The sequence below is a fragment of the Nannobrachium achirus genome (assembly GCF_963921795.1).
Source record: "Nannobrachium achirus genome assembly, chromosome: 13".
NCBI lineage: Eukaryota > Metazoa > Chordata > Actinopteri > Myctophiformes > Myctophidae > Nannobrachium > Nannobrachium achirus.
The window spans coordinates 4,732,395-4,757,089 of record NC_137833.1 but is presented as its reverse complement, the minus strand read 5'-3'; the positions used below and the strand labels follow the sequence as shown (position 1 = coordinate 4,757,089).

Here is a 24,695-nt window from a genome sequence, read left to right as displayed (position 1 = left end):
ACGTCTGATTTTCAAAGCGGAGAAACTAATTATCTGTGATTTACAACAGCCGTTCTCCGGAGCGCTCCACTTTCTCATAGTATTACGTCGAGTGGTCTCTCCATACACAGAAGTATACTCAAATGTTTTACTTAAGTAAAAGTATCTTCTACTGCAAGTTAAAGTCCGGAATTCAAAATGTACTTGAGTAAAAGTATAGGCTACACTTTAGGACTAAAAGTAAAAGTACTCATTATGCACAATTATTCTGTATCACATGTTACCAAATAATATCCTTTGAAAATAGCCATGGCTGAAGTGGTTATGTAGGCTATACTTTTCAAAGTAACTAGTAAAGTTTTCAAATAATTGTAGTGGAATAAGTACAATATTTGCCTCTGAGATGTAGTGGAGTAGAAGTAAAAGTAATGAAAATTGGAAATACTCCAGTAAAGTAAAAGTACCTTAAATTGTACTTATAAGTTACCTTTTTATTACCCCAAGAAAAAAAAAAAAAAGACCATTATTGCACCAAAGTAATCAACAAGCTAAAACTATACTATCAAAAATGTCCAAACATTAGCCTAATTGTAAAATAATATAAGATAGAGGCAAATATAAATAGCCGATCTAAAAGCTCACAATGCAAAAAATAAATAAAATGGGGACCCAAATTGGGGACCCATAATTTTTTTCTGCGACTCATTCGAATGACCACCTGTGGGTCCCGGGACCCATTACTTTGAAAACCTATTAACATCACTGGGTTTAGTGATGAATCATCACTTTTCACCGTTTTGGGGGGCCATTTGTAGCCCACGGAATGTTTTTTGTGCAAAACAAATGCTTGCAATGGATTCAGCATCATGAAAAACCCCTAGTTTGACCCCTCACATGTTACTTAAAGCAGATTTATTTTTTGTATTTTCTTCCTGTATAGTAAAGTTAATGGGACACAAAAATTAATCATTTTTTATGAGGTTTCCCCCGGGAGTTGAATTTCAACCTTTTAGTACATATTATTACACACCTTTAGAAACACATTGGTGAAGACATTTCTTGGTAATGATTTACTTCACAGATTTTCTTATGTTCCCCTTACTAAATGGGTTAAGAACAAAGAAAACAAACGCAAACTGACCTTGGTTCCCGTTGCACGGATCTTCTCCAGGTAATCCCACACGATCTGTGGGCTTATCCTTCCTCCAACCTGGATGCTGTCTGGAAGATCCTGTCACAAAACACAACTATGAGTACCGGTACTTGCACAGTGCCACAGCGCATGGAGCTCGCTCTTATCTGAAAACCCTTCTAGGGTAATCGTGTTGTGGAGTTTAAATGTATCGTGATATCGTCATCCGTCATGCACTGGGACCAATTCACCTTTTATTTGACGAGCTTTTTCACTCTCTATCAAATGTCTTTGCCGATCTATGAGCTCACAATCCGTCGCATTGCGAAGCGTTGTGAGCCTGTAGATCTGCTATTTTTGGGCAAATGTTCTGCCCCAGGATAAAGGATTTTGATTATCGCGATGATATCGCAATTTCTTTTGTCACAATAATCCAGGGTTCCCACACATTTTTACCAATTAATTTCCAAAACTTTTTTCCAGAATATTATACCCAATTTCCAGGACTATATAACAATAATTCAGCTCAATAACAGGTCGCTTACTCCTATGCACAATGCCCAAAGACAGGTAGTGTATGCCAGTGGTTCTCAACCTTTTCAGGCTGTGACCCCCAAAATAATCATGTTTTAACTGGGGACCCCACACCCTGACGAGCACTAAGAGTTGAGGAATTTTGTATAACACTGTTCTATTGTGAAAATAGCAGATCTACATAGATCGGCTATTTCACAATTTCTGCCTCTAATATTTGACAATTTGGCCCAGGACCTTCCAGGACCCTTGATCAATTCCAAAACTTTTCCAGTACTGGAAAAATATCTTTCTAATTTCAAAATATTTCCAGGAATTTTATGACCGTGGGAACCCTGATAATCGTGATATGAAATGTTCATATCGTCCCATCCCCACAAGGTATTTGGTCTATGTATGCTGTTCCCTTGCATGCTGGCGTACCTCTGTCAGGTTGTCCAAGATGCCAGAGACGGGAAAGACTTTGGTTACGAGCTTTGCCACCTGAGGCATGTTGATGAAGCCCCTCCACAGTTTATTCAGAGTGGAAAGGAAAGCTGCCTCCTCAGCTCTGCCACTCGAGAACTCCGACCTGAAGAAGAGTGCATGTTATTAACACATCGGATGCCCACAAGGGGCACCAGAGCCCCAGCTAAGTGCCCAAAGTCACTCCATAGACTTCCATAGAAGACAAGGCCCCTTTGCGTCAATGCATGTGCGATGACGTCACTTGGTCACATGAGCACAGACAGGATGTTATTGTGTAACATACAGTAAGGGCTAGTGTTGATCATAGCTGTTCATTGCCGATCAAAATTTGGACATTGTGCCGCACGCTGCCACAGTTTTAGCCATAAAACAAACATCGGAGATAAAGGGCTTTAAAGATGAGGAAATGCATTGGAGTATACAGACAAAAACGGCCGCGCGAAGCTCCCAGCGTCGACTCGAAGCGACTAGCGGCTAATTGGCTACATCCAGGCGCAGCCACAACCGAAAGGTGAGGTTTAAAGTTAATACTGAAAATACAGTAAACACGTCAACGCGTCGTGGGCCTCCTGGGACATCAAAGAAATTGTCGCGTAGACACCTCGTGGGCACCCGCTGTGTTAACAACACGCCATGAAAGCACGAGACAAAGAAATAATGCCACGCAAGGTACATGCAGCGTGATAAATGACCCTCCTTACCTTCCCTCCGAGACGAAGGATTTAGCTTTCAGGAAGCTCTCTTCTAGAACGGTGAGGTGAAGATCCTCGTCCTTCACAGGCGGGGTCGTGACCTTAGGATCCTCTGAGGGGGCCGACTGCCTCCGTACAACAGTGGTAGCAACTACTTTGGTGGGTGCCTCTTCCACCGGGGGCGCCATGCGACCTGACAGAGCAAACGATGCACGTTAGAAACAATAGGTGCCTCTTCCACAGGGGGCGCCATGCGACCTGACAGAGTAAAGGATGCACGTTAGAAACAATAGGTGCCTCTTCCACCGGGGGAGCCATGCGACCTGACAGAGCAAACGATGCACGTTAGAAACAATAGGTGCCTCTTCCACAGGGGGCGCCATGCGACCTGACAGAGCAAAGGATGCACGTTAGAAACAATAGGTGCCTCTTCCACCGGGGGAGCCATGCGACCTGACAGAGCAAAGGATGCACGTTAGAAACAATAGGTGCCTCTTCCACCGGGGGAGCCATGCGACCTGACAGAGCAAAGGATGCACGTTAGAAACAATAGGTGCCTCTTCCACAGGGGGCGCCATGCGACCTGACAGAGCAAAGGATGCACGTTAGAAACAATAGGTGCCTCTTCCACCGGGGGAGCCATGCGACCTGACAGAGCAAAGGATGCACGTTAGAAACAATAGGTGCCTCTTCCACCGGGGGAGCCATGCGACCTGACAGAGCAAAGGATGCACGTTAGAAACAATAGGTGCCTCTTCCACCGGGGGAGCCATGCGACCTGACAGAGCAAACGATGCACGTTAGAAACAATAGGTGCCTCTTCCACAGGGGGCGCCATGCGACCTGACAGAGCAAAGGATGCACGTTAGAAACAATAGGTGCCTCTTCCACAGGGGGAGCCATGCGACCTGACAGAGCAAAGGATGCACGTTAGAAACAATAGGTGCCTCTTCCACCGGGGGAGCCATGCGACCTGACAGAGCAAAGGATGCACGTTAGAAACAATAGGTGCCTCTTCCACCGGGGGAGCCATGCGACCTGACAGAGCAAAGGATGCACGTTAGAAACAATAGGTGCCTCTTCCACAGGGGGCGCCATGCGACCTGACAGAGCAAAGGATGCACGTTAGAAACAATAGGTGCCTCTTCCACCGGGGGAGCCATGCGACCTGACAGAGCAAAGGATGCACGTTAGAAACAATAGGTGCCTCTTCCACAGGGGGAGCCATGCGACCTGACAGAGCAAAGGATGCACGTTAGAAACAATAGGTGCCTCTTCCACCGGGGGAGCCATGCGACCTGACAGAGCAAACGATGCACGTTAGAAACAATAGGTGCCTCTTCCACAGGGGGCGCCATGCGACCTGACAGAGCAAAGGATGCACGTTAGAAACAATAGGTGCCTCTTCCACCGGGGGAGCCATGCGACCTGACAGAGCAAAGGATGCACGTTAGAAACAATAGGTGCCTCTTCCACCGGGGGAGCCATGCGACCTGACAGAGCAAAGGATGCACGTTAGAAACAATAGGTGCCTCTTCCACCGGGGGAGCCATGCGACCTGACAGAGCAAAGGATGCACGTTAGAAACAATAGGTGCCTCTTCCACCGGGGGAGCCATGCGACCTGACAGAGCAAACGATGCACGTTAGAAACAATAGGTGCCTCTTCCACCGGGGGAGCCATGCGACCTGACAGAGCAAAGGATGCACGTTAGAAACAATAGGTGCCTCTTCCACAGGGGGAGCCATGCGACCTGACAGAGCAAAGGATGCACGTTAGAAACAATAGGTGCCTCTTCCACCGGGGGAGCCATGCGACCTGACAGAGCAAAGGATGCACGTTAGAAACAATAGGTGCCTCTTCCACAGGGGGAGCCATGCGACCTGACAGAGCAAAGGATGCACGTCAGAAACAGAATAGGGGAACAGTGTTGATTTTTCGTCGACTAAAACTATGACGAAAAATGTTTTGTCGTCTGCGTTTTTTTCACTGACGAAAACGAAATAAGAACTAAGCTGCGATGACTAAAACTAAGACTAAATATATTGACAGTTTCGTCAACAAAATAAAAACTAGACTAAAACGTTAGGGAGGGACTAGTGGAGAAGAGAGTCGTTTTATGTTTGGTTGCTCTCAGGTGTTGCGTGCTGAAAATAGCAGATCTACAAGCTCACAACGCGTCGCGCTGCGACGCGTTGTGAGCTTGTAGATCGGCTATTTTCGGCACGCAACCAAGTGTAAAAATCAGCCATTACGATGTCATCAAGGTCAGCCAAAATACATTTCAGTTGACTAAATCAACTAGATTTAGTCGCCTAAAACTAAAACTTTTCAGGTGACTAAATTATGACTAAAACATTATGACTAAGACATTTTATTCAAAAGACTATGACTAAAACTACATAATAATTTGCTGTAAAAAACAACACTGTAGGGGAATGTGTGCGCCAAACATCCGGCTGAAATTAGATTTTTTTTTTTTACCTGTGCAGATTTTACAGTGTAGGTCGAATAAATGCGACTTGTGTTGGGCGGTGGTGTCCTTAACAGTCTTTGCGCTCTCCACTTTCTCCAGTGGTAGAAGATGATCCAGTAGGGCTTCTGTCACTTTGGGAGCTGGCTCGGGCTGAGAAATGGACAAAGTAAAAGGAGGAAACACTGTCACTGTCCACTTCCACATACTACAGTATGTCCTTCCGGGGAAACTGATCCATGTCAGGTGATAGGAAGCGGCCTGCTCACTCCTCATGCATTGCCAGAAGCATGAGCTCAGTTTCGGGGCTCTGCACAGGTTGGCAGAGGGAGAGTTGCACCCAGGATTACAGTTTAGGCAATTGGCACTGGGTGAAAAATGGGTTACAAAATTGTGGGATAAAATGCATAAAAAAAAAAAAAAAGAAGAATTGCACAAAATCATAAACAACTCCCACATTTCAAACATTATGGAGCACATTAACATAGTTAAATAATGATTCAATAATCTTCAAAAAATTGTCTATCTACAAGCTCACTTGGTCATAAGACAGGCTTTGTGTGTACTGTATGTGTGCTCAGCTTGTCAGGGCTAAAGGGGTTTTGAAGGGTACTGTATGGGGCTGTCACGATATGACATTTAACATGACGATTGATTGTCACTCAAATAATTGGCGATTAACGATTTAATTGTGTTTTTGTCATTGATAATTACATTTCTGTTTGGCTTTTAGGCTTTGAAGTTGTACATGGTAGATATGACACATAACCTAAATATACAAAGAAATTACTGACATATTTGACAACTTACTACTTAAAAAAAAATAACTTTGATAGTGGAAATAGCCGATCTACAAGCTCACAACGCGTCGCGTTGTGAGCTTGTAGATCTGCTATTTCCACTATTTTTTACTCTTTTTTAAATATATGAACGTTTTTCAACATGGAAACGATTATGACGATTATGAAAAATAATCACGATTATGTCAAATAATCACGATTAGACGATTATGTAATAATTGTGACAGCCCTAGTACTGTACTGTATGTATGGATTGCGTGTGTAGGTCGTCTCCTACCTCCACGATCTCAGAGGTCTTCGCTGGCTCCTGGCTCTCAATTTCAATCTCTCCTTTATGGGTGATCTTAGTGATGGGTCGCCTCTCCACCTCCCTCTCCTGCTTCTCGATCATTTCAATAGTCTGAAAACATGATGTTTTGCCATTCAAATCAGGTTTTTTTTATTCCAAATTACTATATGCATTCTAGGAATGGGACGATAAGTGATATTATCGTGTATCGTGATAAAAAAAACACTCGTGATAATCGTATCGTGGAGATTAGAATTCCTCCGCCATGCACTGGGATCAATTCACCTTTTATTTGCCGAGCTGCATATCCAGTAGCACTTAAACCCTCTATTCGTAAAACATACTTATAATATACTGTACGTACTTGATACAGTCTTTTTTCACTCTACCAAATCTCTTTGCTGAAAAATAGCCGATCTACTGCTATTTTTTGGCAAATGTTACGCCCCAGGATAATGGATGTTGGGGGATATTTTGATTATCGCTATAACATCGTAACTCGCGATTTCTTTGGTCACAAAAACCGTGATCCCTAATCCATGCTGAGGAACACAGAAATAAAGGCCAGACAACATCAATGCAACTCCTTGCCAGCATTATTATCCCCAGCAGTCCCGTCAGTAGCCAGATGTTGCATTGGTGCGGTCTGGCCTGCAACCGGCACCTGTACATTTTGAAACAAAGATATTTTGATAAAAGATGAGAAATATACTTACATGGCGATTCTCTCTTTTGCGCCAAGCAGCCAGTTCTTTTGAGGCCAGTTCCTCGGGACTCATTCGAATTAACTGAGCTGGGGATATTTCTGCTTTTAGAACCCGCTTAAATAATACCTGAAATACAGTTAAATGAAATATAAGTTATAAAGCTTGAACATTCTGACAAAGACAAATTATAACTGTATCCAAATGAATGCGGTTAATATTCTGTGGGTAGCGTGTTAGATTTCAGTTACAACATACCCGGTATTAACCCATTTAGAACGGGTACACATTATTGTGTATCATTATTTTAAGCTTTTAACTATTGAAAAATAGCAGATATACAAGCTCACACCGCGGCAGCGAGCTTGTAGATTCTTTTGAATCCTACTAAGGTTTTTTTTTAAAAACCTATGTTTCTATGTCAGCAATCTGGCCAGCCATCGTCAAAGATGGAGCTCAGTCTGTTCTTGAGAGACTACTATGTCAGTGGTTCTCAAACCTTTTCATGTGAAGGACCCCCAAACTGATATTTATTTGGCCACAGACCCCCATCTCAAAATTTCTAGTTCCAGGGACCACCCAGAAGCAAAATTTGAGTTACAAACGTTCGCTTTAAAAATACATAGGCTATATTCAAAGATTTGCACACAATTTTCACGACTTTTTCAAAAATAGCAGATCTGCAAGCTCGCTGTGAGCTTGTATAAAATATAGCTAAAGCATTCAATAATTCTAGGCCTAAATTTTAATATTCTGTGTACAGCGTGCTAGATTTCAATTACAACATACTGGGTATTAACGGTGAACTTACATTGTTTTTGGTGTCTTTAAGGTTGAACATTAAGCTCCTGTACTTGTTCTTGTATTTGCTATCGGTGTCTCTGTATAAATGAAAGAGTTCTCTCTCGGTCTTCTTGGCAACTTCAGAGGCCTTCTCTGATGTGATCTTCAGATCTGAGTCCTTCAACCTAAACACATGAAAAGCATTGTTATTTTATTGAAAAGTACCATACCGGCATCAACACCTTAATGTACTGTACTATACATTAACACAGACCATTGTGGTAATGTATAGCTGATCTACAAGCTCACAACAACACGTTGTGAGCTTGTAGCTCAACTCAGGTCCAGTTTACTAAGTCAAGAGAGTTTGCTTGCACTTCAAGAGTCAGTAGCTTGTTTAGCCCTGCTTCAGCAAGAACTCTACATGCATGTGTATGCCCTTATAGACACTGCACTCCACTAATCATCATCAACGTAGATTTAACACTAAACAAGGCGCTAACTCGTTCTCCTGCTATGCCATCAACTTGTGGAACGCCCTTCCACAAGCCTTAAAGGAGAGCAAATCACTAGCCTCCTTCAAAATTGGTATGAAAAGTCACCTTCAGACAGCTGCTACCCATGACTTGTAAATAGACTAAGCCCCCATGCTCCCCCCCCCCCCCCTTTCTTTTTTTTTCTGCCTTTGTATTTGATGTTATGCTTTTGAAACTGATATTATCCTAGATAAAGTACTATGTTCTATCCGTCTGTCTTTCAATGTTATATGAGATACTTAAAGTGTGGTTCCTGTGGAAATAAGCCTCTGCTTTCTAGGATCTCCTTTTAGTTGACCTTGTACCAGTGATTTGTACTGTCATGAAACTGTACTTTTTTCTATTGCAAACTTCTAATAAATTCTTCAATCAATCAATCAATGCATTCATGGGTTACTGACATCAAGTCAAGGTGAAGCACTAGTAGTGGTGGGTTTAAGCACATGGACCCTAATGTCCCTGGCTATTCTGGGGGGCTACACTCGACCAGCGACACAAATAAGCGATTTAGCATCACGTCCCACCGCTGGCAGTCGGAGCTGTTGTGGACTCTAGATTTAAACTCATTCACTCAGTCACACGTGGAGAGTTAGATTTAAACTCATTCACTCAGTCACACATGGAGAGTTAGATTTAAACTCATTCACTCAGACACACGTGGAGAGTTAGATTTAAACTCATTCACTCAGTCACACATGGAGAGTTAGATTTAAACTCATTCACTCAGTCACACATGGAGAGTTAGATTTAAACTCATTCACTCAGTCACACATGGAGAGTTAGATTTAAACTCATTCACTCAGTCACACGTGGAGAGTTAGATTTAAACTCATTCACTCAGTCACACATGGAGAGTTAGATTTAAACTCATTCACTCAGTCACACGTGGAGAGTTAGATTTAAACTCATTCACTCAGTCACACGTGGAGAGTTAGATTTAAACTCATTCACTCAGTCACACGTGGAGAGTTAGATTTAAACTCATTCACTCAGTCACACATGGAGAGTTAGATTTAAACTCCTTCACTCAGTCACACATGGAGAGTTAGATTTAAACTCATTCACTCAGTCACACGTGGAGAGTTAGATTTAAACTCCTTCACTCAGTCACACGTGGAGAGTTAGATTTAAACTCATTCACTCAGTCACACGTGGAGAGTTAGATTTAAACTCATTCACTCAGTCACACATGGAGAGTTAGATTTAAACTCATTCACTCAGTCACACGTGGAGAGTTAGATTTAAACTCATTCACTCAGTCACACGTGGGGAGGGCCTACCGTTGCAAGAGGATTTCCTTGAGAGAATCTCGTACGCTCCTCCTGATTTCATCCACAGACGCCGGTTTCTTCACACCTGGAGACGAAGTCTTCTTTTTCATCTCCAGTTTTGGTGGAACTGCTAAGACGACAGAATAACAGTTAATATGTTTACAGGTTAGGCATTTAGCAGACGCTTTTAATCCAAAGCGACTTACAATAAGCAGGTAATACATATCACTATAATAAGCAAGATAATATGTCAGTACAATAACAACAATATAACAAATGCATAGGAATATCAATCTAGAAAAACAATAACATACGTAGACAACCCACCTAATCAGTAAAAAACGTCTAAAACCTAAAAATGATATGTTCTCAGTAGTAAGACACCTACATTTCTCTTAAGGGCTCGAACACACTGTATGATTTGGAAGTGTCGCACACAGATAGACCTGTTCAATGTTAATAACATCAGCAGTGCTGCTGCACGTTTTATCAACATATTGAAGTGAGATGCGTTGGTTTCATAGGCCTATTGCTATGAAACAGACGATTATTTACTACCAATAAGACACCTGAATTTACCCTCGGAATAAAAGTCTATATGGCCTATTCATGATATATCCATCTATCCATACAGACAGACAAACAGTCAGACAGACAGACAGACAGACAGACAGACAGACAGACAGACAGACAGACAGACAGACAGACAGACAGACAGACAGACTTTCTGTCTGTGAGCAGTGCTATCATTTAACACAGATCTTCTCATTGTGCACTCTCAACCTCTTTCACACTGTATGATGTCCAGTTTGCGACAGAGCCAAATATCAAACTTGCTAGATATCTAGAAGCGCTCAGGAAGGGATCGCCGCTATCGCTACTGGTAGATCACAATCTACCATTTGGGCTCCGCTGAACTAGCCCAGTTAGGCCTGACCCAAGCTTTCAGAAAAACAATATTATTCAAAAACTATCCAACAAAAACAAATAATGTTGCTACATACTGTACATGTACTGTAATACTCTAAAATGTGTTCCCGGCCTGAATGGGCCGCTAGATAAACAAATGTAAAAAAGGTACCCGTTTTTTGGCTTGTGTCTTTGACCTCTGTTGACTGCTTTCTTTCAGACTCCTATGAAGGAATGAAACACAAACAACTTAGCCAGCAGCCTCACCACACAATACACACCTAGTTGATAACTGTAAGATAATCTTTGGAAACCTATATATCGTCGTTGTCGGGTGAAAACCTTGTATGTCCAAAACGGTTTGTTTTGCATTATCATTTTAAAAATGATTTAAACTAGTGAAAACAGCAGATCTACAAGCACACAACGCCTCGCATCGCGAGGCGTTGTGTGCTTGTAGATCTGCTGTTTTCACTACTTTTGTGCGACAGCCTTGAATGATGAAGCAGCGCTTTACTTTGGTAAAGAACGTAAAAGTTGAAACTTGGGAGATACAAGGTTTCTGCCCGACAGTGACAATATGTTAAGACAATTCTGCTTTAGTAAACAGCAGCACATTGGATGGAAGAGGGGATACTAGACAGCGAGCAGATGACATGCGACCGGGGGGGGGGGGTCACGAGCCGCATTCAAACCCATGAGGCAGATGTGTGCCTGGGATGGGACGATAAGCGATATTATTGTTTATCGTGATAAAAAAACACTCGATAATCGTATCGCAGAGATTTTATTTATGGTGATATCGTCCTCCGTCATGCACTGGGATCAATTCACCTTTTATTTGCCGAACTGCATATCCGGCGGTACCACTTAAACCCTCTATAATTGGTAAAAGATACTTATAATACAAGTACTTGATGCAGTCTTTTTTTCACATCAAATGTCTTTGCCAAAACAAATCAGATCGACAAGCTCACAACAAAGAATAGCAGCACTACAAGCTCACAACGCGTCCCATTATAATGGATTTTGATTATGACGATGATACCGTAGAAATCGTGAAATGGAAATGTTCATATCGTCCCATCCCTAGTTCACATGAACTGTCTCAGCCAGAAAGACATCCGTAGTCTAGTTCTCAGGAACGTGTGTGTAAAATGTGATTTCTTAACCCATTTAGGCCTGAACACATTAGGACGCAATATTTTATGCTTTAAATATAAAAAAATAGCAGATATACAAGCTCACAGCGCGGCACCTTGTAGATCTGCTATTTTTAAAAAATCGTGAAAATTAGAATTTTGACCCGATTCTATAAGTGTCTTTTGAATCCTTCTAAGATTTTTGGAAAAAAACCTATGTTTCTATGTCAGCAATCTGGCCAGCCATCGTCAAAGAAAAGGTCCTTTTCACTTAACCGGAGCTCAGTTAGTCTGTTCTTGAGAGACTACTATGCCAGTGGTTCTCAAACCTTTTCATGTGAAGGACCCCCAAAATTATACGTATTTGGCCACGGACCCCCATCTTAAAATATTTAGTTCCAGGGACCACCCAGAAGCAAAATTTGAGTTACAAACGTTCGCTTTGATAATACATATATTCAAAGATTTGCACACATTTTCATGACTTTTTCAAAAATAGCAGATCTACAAGCTCGCAGCGCGGCACTCGGTGCCGCGCTGTGAGCTTGTATATCTGCTATTTTTCACTGGTTAAAGCAGTCAATAATTCTAAGCCTAAATGGGTTAAAACTGACAAAAAGACACTGAATTGTGGTGCAGATATTGTGGTTTACCAAACACCCATGTGTAGACCTCAAATAAAACAACAAACCCTTATCATGAAGCAGTAACACTGGCTAAAATCAATGGCTGAAATGTCTGGAGAACAAACGTGACAACAAGGCAACCAGCACACATAATGAGTGACCATTTCTATCTTTCATTAACAGGCCAAGTAAGTGATTAGGGATGGGACAATGTGACATATTCATGTCACGATTATTGTGCCAAAGAAATTGCGATTTACGATATTATCGCGATAATCAAAATATCCCCAACATCCATTATTCATGGGGCAGAACATTTGCCAAATTAATAGCAAATCTACAAGCTCACAACGCAGCGCGCTGTGAGCTTGTAGATCGGCTATTTTTTGGCAAAGAGATTTGGTAGAGTGAAAAAAAGAAGAAGGCTGTATCAATCAAGTATGTCATTTCCAGGTCCGTTTTACCAATTATAGACGGTTTAAAATGGTACCAGATATGCAGCTCGGCAAATGAAAGGTGAATTGATCCCAGTGCATGATGGAGGACAATTTCACAATACGTTTAAATCTGCACGATACGATTATCGTGAGTGTTTTTTTAATCCCGATAAACGATAATAACGGTTATGGTCCCATCCCTACAGTATGAGTCAGTGGTTCTCAACCTGTGGGTCTGGACCCCCAGGGGGCTCCCCCAATTATTTTGAGGGGTCCCCAGATGATTAACTTAATGTGCAACATTGTTTTCTCACTCAACAGTAAACAAACCAACATAAAGTTGAAGTGTATAGAGGGTATCTGCACATTTCTAAAGTGACAGTTTAAGGACTTTTTAATACCTCTAAAATGACTAATGAAACACTGGCCAAACTGTCGAATATTAGTGGCAGAAATTGTGAGTTGCGAGGCGTTGTAGATGATTATATAATATAGATACATTGGAAATATATGGATAATGTATAAAGATATCATAGGAATAGATGATTATGTAATATAGATAAATTGGAAATATAGGGATAATGTATAAAGATATCATAGGAATAGATGATATACAGTATTGATTATGGATTGTGATTATTATATAATAGGGGGGTAGGAGTTAATAAGTATTCACTTCATCCTACTCCTTTTTGGACTTTTGAAGAAAATGATGATTGCACTTTATTTACTTTATTTTTGTTTATGTATCACGTTTTTGTATATAATATATATTGTGACCATTATTATTTGTTTTAATGTTTTGTTTTTAATTGTGAGTTCAAAATAAAGATTATCAAATCAAAATCAAGTTGTGAGCATGTAGATCTGCTATTTTCACAATAGAACCGCGTTATACAAAACGTAATGCCTCAACTCTTAGTGCTCGTCAGGGTGGGGGGGGGGGTCACCAGTTCAAATATTCTTTTGGGGGGTCGCGGTCTGAAAAGGTTGAGAACCACTGGTATAAGTAATGCAATAATGATTAACTACTTGAGGTGTAAGACATTTACCATGAGAGGGAGTGGGTTGTTGGCTGATTTAACACTGTTTCAGGGTTGTGCCAAACAACCCACGACCCTCGAATGGTAAATTGCTTTTCTACCACTTCTACCATATTAAATGAAAGAAAACACAGTTGTAACTTGCAAGCTTATTTAGTTACAAAACTGCAACACAACAGCGGGCGGGGTCCATGAGCCAACTCAAGGTTGTTGACTGATTTACCACTGTTTTAAGCCAATCAGAATCCAGTATCTGAACATGTGACCTCAAACAGAGGTAGAAGTTCTCCTTTACCTTCTTGACTGGCCTGGCCCCAGGTGAGGTGGGCAGCTGCCCTGGCCTGGGCTTGGGAGGAGGTGCTGCTGCTTTGTGGTCCTGTGGTGCGTCGGGCTTGGCCTGTCCCTCTGGCTTAGCGGTGCTCGGGGTGTCGGGCTCCTCGGCGCAGCACTTGAGGCACACGTACATCTGGTCCTCCTCCTCCATCTCGCGCACCTTGGTCAGGTCCAGGCCCACGCAGTCGCCGTGGAACCAGTCGTCACAGCGCCCGCAGCCCACCATGAACCTGAGCACAGCCGGCATTATGGGGTCAGGCTCATGTTAACATTATGGGGTCAGGCTCATGTTAACATTTGAACCACTTTTAACAGTTATTTCACGCTTTAGCTATTGAAAAATAGTGAACATTATTATGCAAGTCTTTGAATATTTTTGACCTGATTCTATAAATGTCTTCTAAATCCTTCTTCTAAATCAGTGCTTCTCAAACTTTTTCATGTCAAGGACCCCCAGAATGACATGCATTTGGCTGCGCAAATCCGACCTCAAAATATGTTGTTCCAAAGCAAATTTTTGAGTTACAAATGTTCGCTTTGAAAAGATATATATTCAAATATTTGCAAAAGATTTCACCATTTAAAAAGAAATAGCAGATCTGCAAGCTCGCAACATGGCACTCGGTGCCACTCTGTGAGCTTGTAGATCTGCTATTTTTTAAATAGCTTAAAGGGGAAGACCACCCATTTTCAATATTGAAATATGTCATTAATATACCTTAGAGGAGTTGTGTGGAAATAGAAAAAAAAGTTCCCCCCCTTCTGTGTTGCCTAGAACTGGAGGATTGATTTTGGGGTTTGTATTGTAAAGTACAACTTGATGACATCACACATTGTAATTTACAATACAAACCCCAAAATCAATCCTCCAGTTCTAGGCAACACAGAAGGGGGGGAACTTTTTTTCTATTTCCACACAACTCCTCTAAGGTATATTAATGACATATTTCAATATTGAAAATGGGTGGTCTTCCCCTTTAAGTATAAAATAATTCCAGGTCTAAATGGGTAAATAAATCCCTGTAATATTTAGCTCTCCGTTCCATTTATCCCATTATGTTTGCTAAACCGATATCTGCTTTCAAATGAAACAATTATAATTATAATCAGTTCAACAACTGTACAACACAATCCATCTGCTAGGAGTAGCAACTTTACTCTAGAGGTGAGACGTTCGCGAACGTTTGAAATGAACGATGGGATCCGGTTCGCAGTAGGGAGCCGTTCCTTCTTTTTGATGAGGGGGGGTATACATCGTTTATTTAAGTAAAAGTATCAATACTGCAATGTGGAAATACTCTGCCACAAGTAGAAGTTGGGAATTAAAATGTACTTGAGTGAAAGCACAAAAGTATTGGTATCAAAATGTACTTAACGTACCAATAGTAGAAAGTACTCATTATGTTTTCCAATTAATAAAATGTAGAAAAATCTTTTGAAAATGGCAGATCTACAACTTTACAATGCGTTGCAACGTGACAAATTGTGAGCGTAAATGTATACATGGACGAAATGTATATAAGATTTGTAATTATAATCAAAATCTCTAGTAACCAAAATTAGTCTTCGAAGGGGCTCTTTGAAAGGAACGGATCCCAGAGATCCTGCTCACTTCATAGAGCCATAAATCCCATCTCTACTTTACTGGATTGAATAAGAGAAACCAAACCAAACCCACGTGTTGTTATGGTGTTTCTTGCAGAGACCACAGTTGTTTCCTTCCCAGGCGGTGTCACTGCTGGCGGCGGTGGTGGTGGTCTGGTCTTCAACCGTTTCCTTCTTCACCACCGGCGGCGGCGGCGGAGGCGGTGCGTTGTCTGGAATGAACAGCTGTGGCTCGTCCACAGACAGGCTTCTGACGGTCTTACTCTTCTGTCTCTGAAGGATCTTTTCTGGCTTCTTAACCTTGGACTTCTCCTGCCCGCCGTCCTCCGTGGATCTTGAAGAGTGACCCGTGGCACCGTGCGCTGGCTGGGAACTCTCCGGTTTGGGACCAACGACGTGTGAATTCTTGGTCGGTCCCTGCGGCTCGGCATGGCCACTGTCAGACGACGACGGGCTCTTCTTGCCGCCGCCGCTGCTGGCACCCGGCGATTTTGGCTTTACTTTATTCGCGTGTTTGTCCTGCATCTTCTGCACTTTGGGTGCATGCTCATTTTGGAGCTCCTCTCCGTGCCGTTTCAGTGACACGTCTTTTTCGTTCAGAGTTTTCCCCCTGTTGACGGCCGGTGCGTGGGTGATCTTTGAAGGTTTGTTTTGTGGAGATTTAGGTCCCTTCATGGTGCTACTGGACGAGTTCTTAGACTTTAGAGGAGTCAGCGCTTGTTTAGACTTGAGCTGCTTCTGGCCCAGAGTCTTTTCTTTGTCCTTACTATTAGAATCAGTTTTGATGCCGTGTGTGTTTTGTGGCTGCTTAACGCCGTCTTTCTCAGCACCGACCGGCTTGTGCTTTGTGGGACCGCTTTGATTGTCGGGTTTGGTCTCTTCCGCGCAGGGGCTTCTCATGAGCGCCCCGTTGGCAGCCTGAACCTCGTTTGGATTTACGTACGGGCCCAGCCCAAGGGGAACGTCTTCTTCTTCGGTGGACATGTTCTCGACGCCGCCCAGGTTAGTCTGGTTCTCTTGCGCGGCGTCCTCCTGTGCGTCGTCTTGCAACATGGCATATTGAATATCGCCACAGTACGAAAACGAGTCTTCAAAGCACACCGACTGGCCGGCGTCAGCAGCGTTGGCTGCGTAGGAGGGCCCCGGAAGCAGCTCGATCCTGAACCCTCCGACTGTGACAGTCAATCGCTTCAGTACGACCACAGGGTTTATCCACAGTCCAACGTCCAGATCGCTAATGTTTATCCGCCCCCCCAATGTCAGTTCTTTCTTCAGGTCGGCACCCGTGACTCCTTTCTCGATTAGAAAGGACTTCTGCAGCCTGTTCACAGGTTTCCTACCCGGTCTTCCTGTGGGGGTCCTCTTGGCGGACACTTCGCCATCAGTTGGTTCTGTTCAAAAAAAGAAGCAAGTTAAAGGTAAGCAAGTTGTAAAAGAGTATTAGCACATCTACAAATTGACAGTATAATCTACCGCAGGAGTCTTCCAACGTCTTCAGGCCAAGGACCCCTTAGTTGAGAGAGAGATGAAGCAGGGACCCCCCACAAACTTTTCATAGTTTAATTGTTTGACAGCACAATGGATTCATGTCAATTTGTGTTTTCAGATATTTAACCATTTGAACCGTCAATACTAAATAAACTTAACCTTTCACTCTGTACTTAGTGTGCTCTTTTTTCCCCTCTACACCAAACCTCTTTGCCAAAAATAGCCAATCCACAAGCTCACAACGGATCGTGTTGCGAGGCGTTGTGAGCTTGTAGATCTGCTATTTTTGGCTAAAGTTCTCAGAATATGGACACTAGGGTTCAAGAGGTTAATATAAAAAAGGAGGAGACAAAAAAAGTGTCTTTCACACAAAGATTTGGAGGCCCCCCTGTAGTAACTCTGAGGACCCCCTAGGGGTCCCGGACCCCCTGTTGAAGACCCTTGATCTACCGGAAACAACGCCCTGAAAGATAACCGACTTACCGGATTCTACCGGATGCCGTGGTTTTTTCCTTGGCCTCCCGACAGGACGCTTGACGACTGCGGTCTCCGTGCTCTTCAGCTCACCACTAGGGGCACCAGCGAGACCCGCGTCTGTGGCAGCAACCTCGAGACCTGCAATTACAACCACTTTCAATTGGAGTTTATGCGATATTTTAATCATATCAAGTGAAACTCCGCTTCCAGGTCAGCAAGCAATCCTGAAACATTAAATGTCAAGTTATACAGAAATCATAGAGCTTTAGGTGGGGACTGCAAATGGAGCCATTTGGTTCCTTTTGCACACTCTCAGGACTTACAGACCTGTAAGGGTCCATTTGGAACAAAGCTGACTGGCTGACTGTCAGGTAGCAGAGCCTGTTATACTGGGTATATAGGCTCTGGAATACATGAAAGGTCCACCTAAGACAAAGTCGACCCAAACTCGTTTCCCAACGGGTCTGTGGCCTTAAGCTAGATGCAGAATAGACCGAAATCTAATCTTTGCTTCTGGGGGTCCCTGGAACAAAATATTTTGCGATAGGGGTCCATCCGTGGTACAAAATATTTTGAGATGGGAGTCCGCGACTCCGCGGCCAAAAACACATTTTGGGGGTCCTTAACCACTGATAGGCACATTCTAAAAATGTCTTCTAAATCCTAACAGTTTTCCTGAAAAATAATGATGTTGCTATCATTGTTTCTCAAACTTTGTCATGTCAAGGACCCCCATAATATGTATTTGGCCACGGACCCCCATCGCAAAATATTTTGTTCCAGGGACCCCCAGAAGCAAAGATTAGATTTTTGTCTATTTTGCATCTAGCTTAAGGCCACAGACCCGTTGGGAAACGAGTTTGGGTCGACTTTGTTTTTGGTCGGCTTTTCCTGTTAAGCCCGTATCAGAGTCTATGGTGGAGACCTATCCACCGCAAATTTGAGGTGGAAAGCTTTCCACCTCAAGTCAGAAAATAAGTGCAGGCCATCATAGTCACGGCCCACGGTGAAGTCCTTTACCCCTTCTAGACCGGTTCAGGTCGACCAATCAGTGAACGGGGTGTAGAGCCTGTCTGTCTGATAGTAAAAACAGAGAGATGTGTTGGGACTCACGGTGGAAAGCTCTCCACCGTGAGGAATGATGTAACTTTGTAGTTTCATGACTCAAAAAGACTCTAAAAGACTACACCGCGGTGTAAAGCCTTCCACCGCGGACCCGACTATGATACAGGCTTTACCAGGCTCTGATGTAGCTCGCTGGCCTCCTTCAAAACTGCCCTGAAAACTCACCTTTCAGGAGGCCAGAGGCGGAGGTAGTTATCACTTCTCTCATAGACAGGCCAGAAGTGGGCACTACCTCCCCTTACCTTAGCCCACCCCATTATTTACCCTACCCTGTACCTAGGCTATAGTGTTTTTAACTGCAATGATTTTTGAATGGGTTTTTTTTGTTTGTTTTTGCTTGCTATTTGTTATGTCCATGAATTTAGGACTTCCGACGTAAACAAGACTGTAAAAGGACTTATTTGGGATGCTCCTTTTAGGCAGGGTGTTTAACTGTACATGTACTATTTTTTTGTTTTATTATTGTATTGACTATACTTGTACTGTTCTCTATTCTTGTCTAATGAAATATTCAACCAATCAATCAATCAATATATAAACGGCTTAGCCACTCGGCTATTGGCGCCTCTGCGTCCTTTTCTTTTCTTCAATTGAATGTTACAAATTTAAATGTTGTGAAGTAAATGTTAAACGTTGTCAAATAACGTTCCAGCAACATCATTAGTTTGTACTAGGGCATTCACGATTTAGTGATTTTTAGTATTCAAATTATTCGACCTCAAAGTATTCGAATAGTCGAATATTCGACAGGACTGGCCAAACTGTCAAATATTAATTAAGCAAGAGGCGAACATTGTGAAAATAGCCGATCTACATGCTCACAATGTGAGCATGTAGATCGGCTATTTTCACAATATTTATCTGCGGAACAGAGTCACATTAAATGTAACACCTACAATTCCAACTAAGTGCTTGTCAGGGTGGGGGTCCCCAGTTCAAATATGTTTATTGTGGGGGTCACGGCCTAAAAAGGTTTGAGAACCATTGACAACTCATTCTTATGACTTCCTATCCTAGCCAAGCTTTATAAACTATATATTTTTTAAAGAGGGAAAAAAGAAAAAGAGAATATTCGACTTCGGTGAACAACGTCAAATAGTGACTTTGATATTTGAATATTCGAATATTGGGTGAATGAATGCCCTAGTTTGTACATACCAGTTGGCCCTGCAATCTGAAAGCTGGAGTCCTCATTGTCCAGGAGATCGAACTGAGAGCAGCTTGCAGATCCTAACATGGGATCTTTGTCGCTGAGCATGTTCCTCAGCGAATCCTCCAGTTGGACGAGGGTTCCAAACTCATTACTGGCGTCACACTCCAGATTCTGACCTATTAGCAAGGAGTCATCCAGCTGGTCACTAGGGATTAAATGATTAAAGGTGTCCACAATATCCATGAATGCTCCTGCCTTCTTGTGGGCCTGCATAAATACAAGAGTATATTAGGCTACATCACAACCATTCATAAATACAAGAGTATATTAGGCTACATCACAACCAGTCATAAATACAAGAGTATATTAGGCTACATCACAACCATTCATAAATACAAGAGTATATTAGGCTACATCACAACCATTCATAAATACAAGAGTATATTAGGCTACATCACAACCATTCATAAATACAAGAGTATATTAGGCTACATCACAACCATTCATAAATACAAGAGTATATTAGGCTACATCACAACCATTCATAAATACAAGAGTATATTAGGCTACATCACAACCATTCATAAATACAAGAGTATATTAGGCTACATCAAAACCATTCATAAAGAAAAACAACCCAGTCACATATGAATCAAGTAAAAATATGCAGCCTCTATAGCTGGATGTGTGAATTAAGTGTTGTTGACTTAAGGTGGTTGCACACTGCACTGCATGTTTTCGTTGCGTTTTGGAAATCCGAAAGCCGTAGGCCAGGGAGAGAGAGAGGAAAGAGAGAGAGAGCAAGGGACTCAGTGCGACAGCTGCGAATATCGGAAAAAAATCAATCCTGGCCCGAAAATAAATACGAAACGGGCGGCAGTGTGCAAACGTGATTGACATGACGTGAGGTTGATTTTTTTATTCACGCACTCTGAAATTCACTCAGATATTCGGCCCGAAAAACGCAGCAGTGTGCAAAGACGTTGACACTGTTTTTTTTTTCTTTTTTCAGGAAACTAAGGGAAGAGGGAGAGATGCGAGACAAGGCAGGGTCAGATTCGAACCCAAGTCCTCACACTCATGTGGTCTGGGCACACACTGGCTGAGCCAGCACAACAACAAGGCACCCCAAATAGATTAGTTATCAAATATTGACAAAATTATATTTTGTAAAGCAGTAATGCCTGATAAAACAACAAAGTGGGTAAAGGCTTTATAAATAATAGAACCGTTACAACAGTCGGGTCAGGTAAGTTCACTCAGGAAACGACATTTCACTTAAAAACCAGGAAACCAACCAGGAAACCACACTTATGTCATGTCACAATAATGTCAAACAAATCAAATAGTATCCAAAATGCCAGCCGACGATATCTAAACGAGCCTCTCATATCACGATATTGATATACTGTATCGATACATTGCCCAGCCACAGTCCGTTAATGACCGTTAAGTGGCATAACATAGTAATACAATAACCACAAGTGCTGAAGAAAGGAAAGGCACTCAAGTGAAGCAGAAACCAAGCCCACCAAGAGACTACACAAGCTATCATGTACAACTAGACGTTCATAAACAATCCATGACCACAACTGAAGCGCAGTGGTGTAAAGTAACTAAGTACATCTACCTAAGTAATGTACTTTAGAGTACAATTTTGAGGTATATGTACTTAACTTGAGTATTATTTCCAATTTCAAATACTTTTACTTCTACTCTATTTTCAAACATTTTGTACTTATTTTAATTTTGGACAAAATGACTTTTGATGCCACCAGCCCACCACTTTTGTACTTTTTACTCCAGTACATTTTGAATTCCTGACTTTTACTTGCAATAGAGTTTTTTTAATATTGCAGACAGTGTTGATACTTTTACAAAAGTATCAATCCTGTAAATATTAAAATACTGTAAAATATAATATAAAATAATGTAAAAATAAATTTTTGATTATGCGAATACTTTTTCTACCACTGCCTGCCATGAACAGCACAACTGAAGTGGTTTGTTTGTTTGTTTGTTTGTATGTAAACTACAGTAACAGTAACCATGGCGTGGTAGGCTGAGGGAAGCAGCTTCCAGCAAATAGCCATGTCCAGCGTTAGCATGCTAAGTTTGCTAACCCAGAAACTCAGCCATACATGCACTGGTATTAACGCCATTTCAGCACCGTTAGCGTGAACACTGCACTGAAACCCGTGCACATCTAACGTCACATAAGCATATACACCCGAGTATATGCAGCAGAAATACATATAAACGTTGGTATAACAACAAAAAACAACGTATTTGTCACGTTAGCATGATAGTAGCATGCAAAGGATAGCTAGCGGGACAGAGCGTAATCTCGCGATATTATAGAAATTCGTGTAGGCCGAAAGGTTGAACTGTTAGCACAACAAACAGAGCAGTGGTTCTCAAACTTTCACATTTCAAGGTCTTCCCCTTAACTCTGACAGTGTACAAATGGAACCAAATGGACCATTTGGTTCCATTTGTACACTGTCAGAGTTACAGACTTGCGTGGGTCAATTTAGAACCCCTTAAAAAGGAACCCACTTTAGAGAAACACTAGCCCTGAAACATGACGGTCATGGGTCAGGATTCGCCTGCGTTGGTGGAGGCGAATTGATTCGCCCATACAAACTACACAAACGTTCAAATTTCACAAACAAAGCGCTTTATAAAGTCACAACCAGTTCTAAATCTTGGCCGGCATTGTATAATCACTGGCCGGCGTTGTGTTCTTTAACAAGAAGCCTTTTTGTATCCGATCGTTGCATGTTTTCCCATGCATTTCCGGACCCATTTTGGCAAGGCCACGCCCACACAACAGGGTTGGTGCGCATGGGGGACAACCAGGAAATACATGGGAAAACACAACACGATCGGATAAAAAAGGCTTCTTATTAAAGAACACAATGCCGGCCCGTAATTCTACAATGCCGGCCAAGATTTGGAACTGGTTGTGACTTCATAAAGCACTTTGTTTGTGAAATTTGAATGTTTGTGTAGTTTGTAGACGCTGTTCAATTCGCGTCCTCCAACCGAGGTGAATCCTAACCCATGACGGTCGTACGTCAGATTATCAACGACCGTGCTGTTTCAGGGCTATGCAGTGTAGATAATAAACAGTGAAGAAGAATCACTGTTTGTGGACTTTTATTGTGCTCGTTCTAACCAACGCTGTGGGGTGTGGACTGCACGGACAATAAGTGTCTAAATGATCAGGTGCGATCGAAGCTCTATAATAACAATCCATCACAGATTCACATGGGATGGATTAGCTCACTACAGTAGCAGATCAGGGCTAACCAACCAACCACCATAGTGCGGTGGTGTTTCTCAAAACTTTCACATTTCAAGGTCTCCCCTTTAACTCTGACAGTGTCCAAATGGAACCAATGGACCCCAACGGTTCCATGTGTGCACTGTCAGAGATAACAGACTTATGTGGGTCAATTTAGACCCCCATAATAAAAGGAACCCACACAGACAGAGTCCCTGGATTGGAATCCACTTTGAGAACCATAGCAGATCAAGGCTAGCCAACCTCCACCAGCAGAAAGCAGCAGCATTAGCATTATTAGCATTGAAGTTAAACCTAATAACAGACATAGCAGATCTTTTATTTAAACACTCTTTTTCAAAGAGTCGTGGTGGCGATGGATCCTCGCAATCGGCGTGCACAACGTGCCACCAGATATGTAAACAAATCAATGCACGAACCCATAATAACGAGTGTATAGTGTAATAATCCTCCCGATGCTACATGCTATATCTATGCTTATCTTTAGCATTAGCAACAGCGAGCAGATCGAGGCCTGTCAAGTTTGTTTTCGTAGCCTGGTAAGGTACGATCACGCCCCCCCTGCATCACTACAAACGCTTCCCATCTTGGACAAAAATGCAAGGATCTCTGCTTACCCAGTGTGTGTTGTTAATGTGGTGTTCATGTGTCGTTATAGGGTAGTAATAGGAGTTTACATTTCATCGACTGCAGCCAAATCCAGGGAGGTAGTCCCTCCAGCACCAGGCAGTTAACTTCCTCCAACGGTCAACCAACCGTCATCCGTTCCCCACACTAGGCAGAGCAGCCTGCTGGTCGATGCCTGCTGCTGTTGGCCTGGTGGGTCACGTGGGTCGTGTTTACAATTTAATTATTACAGGGGTCTTCAACGTTTTCAGGCCAAGGACCCCTTTAGTTGAGAGAGAGAGCAGGGCCGTGCTTACCATACAGGCAACATAGGCAGCCGCCTGGGGCCCCCTCACAGCCTGGGGGCCTCATGAGATTATTATTATTATTTTATTTTTTAACCAACATGGCCATCAGGGGGCCCCAGTTGAGCTCTCAACTGTGAGACAGAGAACAGTTGAAGTGAGGGTGAGGGTTAACATTAGCTCATTAGAATCTGAAAAGAGCGTGGCTCTCAAAGGTGTGACCAGAGAACAATGGTCCTGATTACCCAAGCGGTTCTTTTGTGTCTGTTCTGTGATGTCACGTACATTACTTTAACTTTAAGAAGGATCGATGCAGGGAATGGATACATTATTTCTAAAGTGTGTGTATATATTTATATTTAAAAAAAGTTTTGAGGGCCCCCATATTTATATATACATATAATATATGTGTATCAATTCCATTTCATTTTGGGGGCCCCAGATAGTTTGAAGTGGGGCCCGGGATGAGATCAAT

General features: G+C 42.4%; 1 protein-coding gene across 4 annotated transcripts in view; it reads right to left on the bottom strand.

Annotated features, from left to right (window-relative positions):
• phf3 (PHD finger protein 3) overlaps positions 1-24,061 on the bottom strand; it is a 30,307-nt gene extending 6,246 nt beyond the window's left edge. Inside the window, exons 1-14 of one of the 4 annotated variants that reach the window (XM_080740186.1) lie at positions 23,927-24,061; positions 20,005-20,266; positions 17,728-17,859; positions 15,830-17,147; positions 14,114-14,381; positions 10,743-10,794; positions 9,671-9,791; positions 7,883-8,039; positions 7,084-7,200; positions 6,356-6,478; positions 5,290-5,431; positions 2,815-2,998; positions 2,069-2,216; positions 1,121-1,210 (exon numbers count right to left, since the gene is read on the bottom strand). In XM_080740186.1, coding sequence (XP_080596312.1) covers positions 1,121-1,210; positions 2,069-2,216; positions 2,815-2,998; positions 5,290-5,431; positions 6,356-6,478; positions 7,084-7,200; positions 7,883-8,039; positions 9,671-9,791; positions 10,743-10,794; positions 14,114-14,381; positions 15,830-17,147; positions 17,728-17,859; positions 20,005-20,242 — 3,090 coding nt within the window. In that variant the 5' untranslated portion in view covers positions 20,243-20,266; positions 23,927-24,061. Of the gene's footprint in view, positions 1-1,120; positions 1,211-2,068; positions 2,217-2,814; positions 2,999-5,289; positions 5,432-6,355; positions 6,479-7,083; positions 7,201-7,882; positions 8,040-9,670; positions 9,792-10,742; positions 10,795-14,113; positions 14,382-15,829; positions 17,148-17,727; positions 17,860-20,004; positions 20,431-23,926 lie in introns of those variants that run through there. The other 3 variants (XM_080740187.1, XM_080740184.1, XM_080740185.1) reach the window with 3 other exon arrangements.
• Between the last annotated feature and the right edge of the window lie 634 nt (positions 24,062-24,695).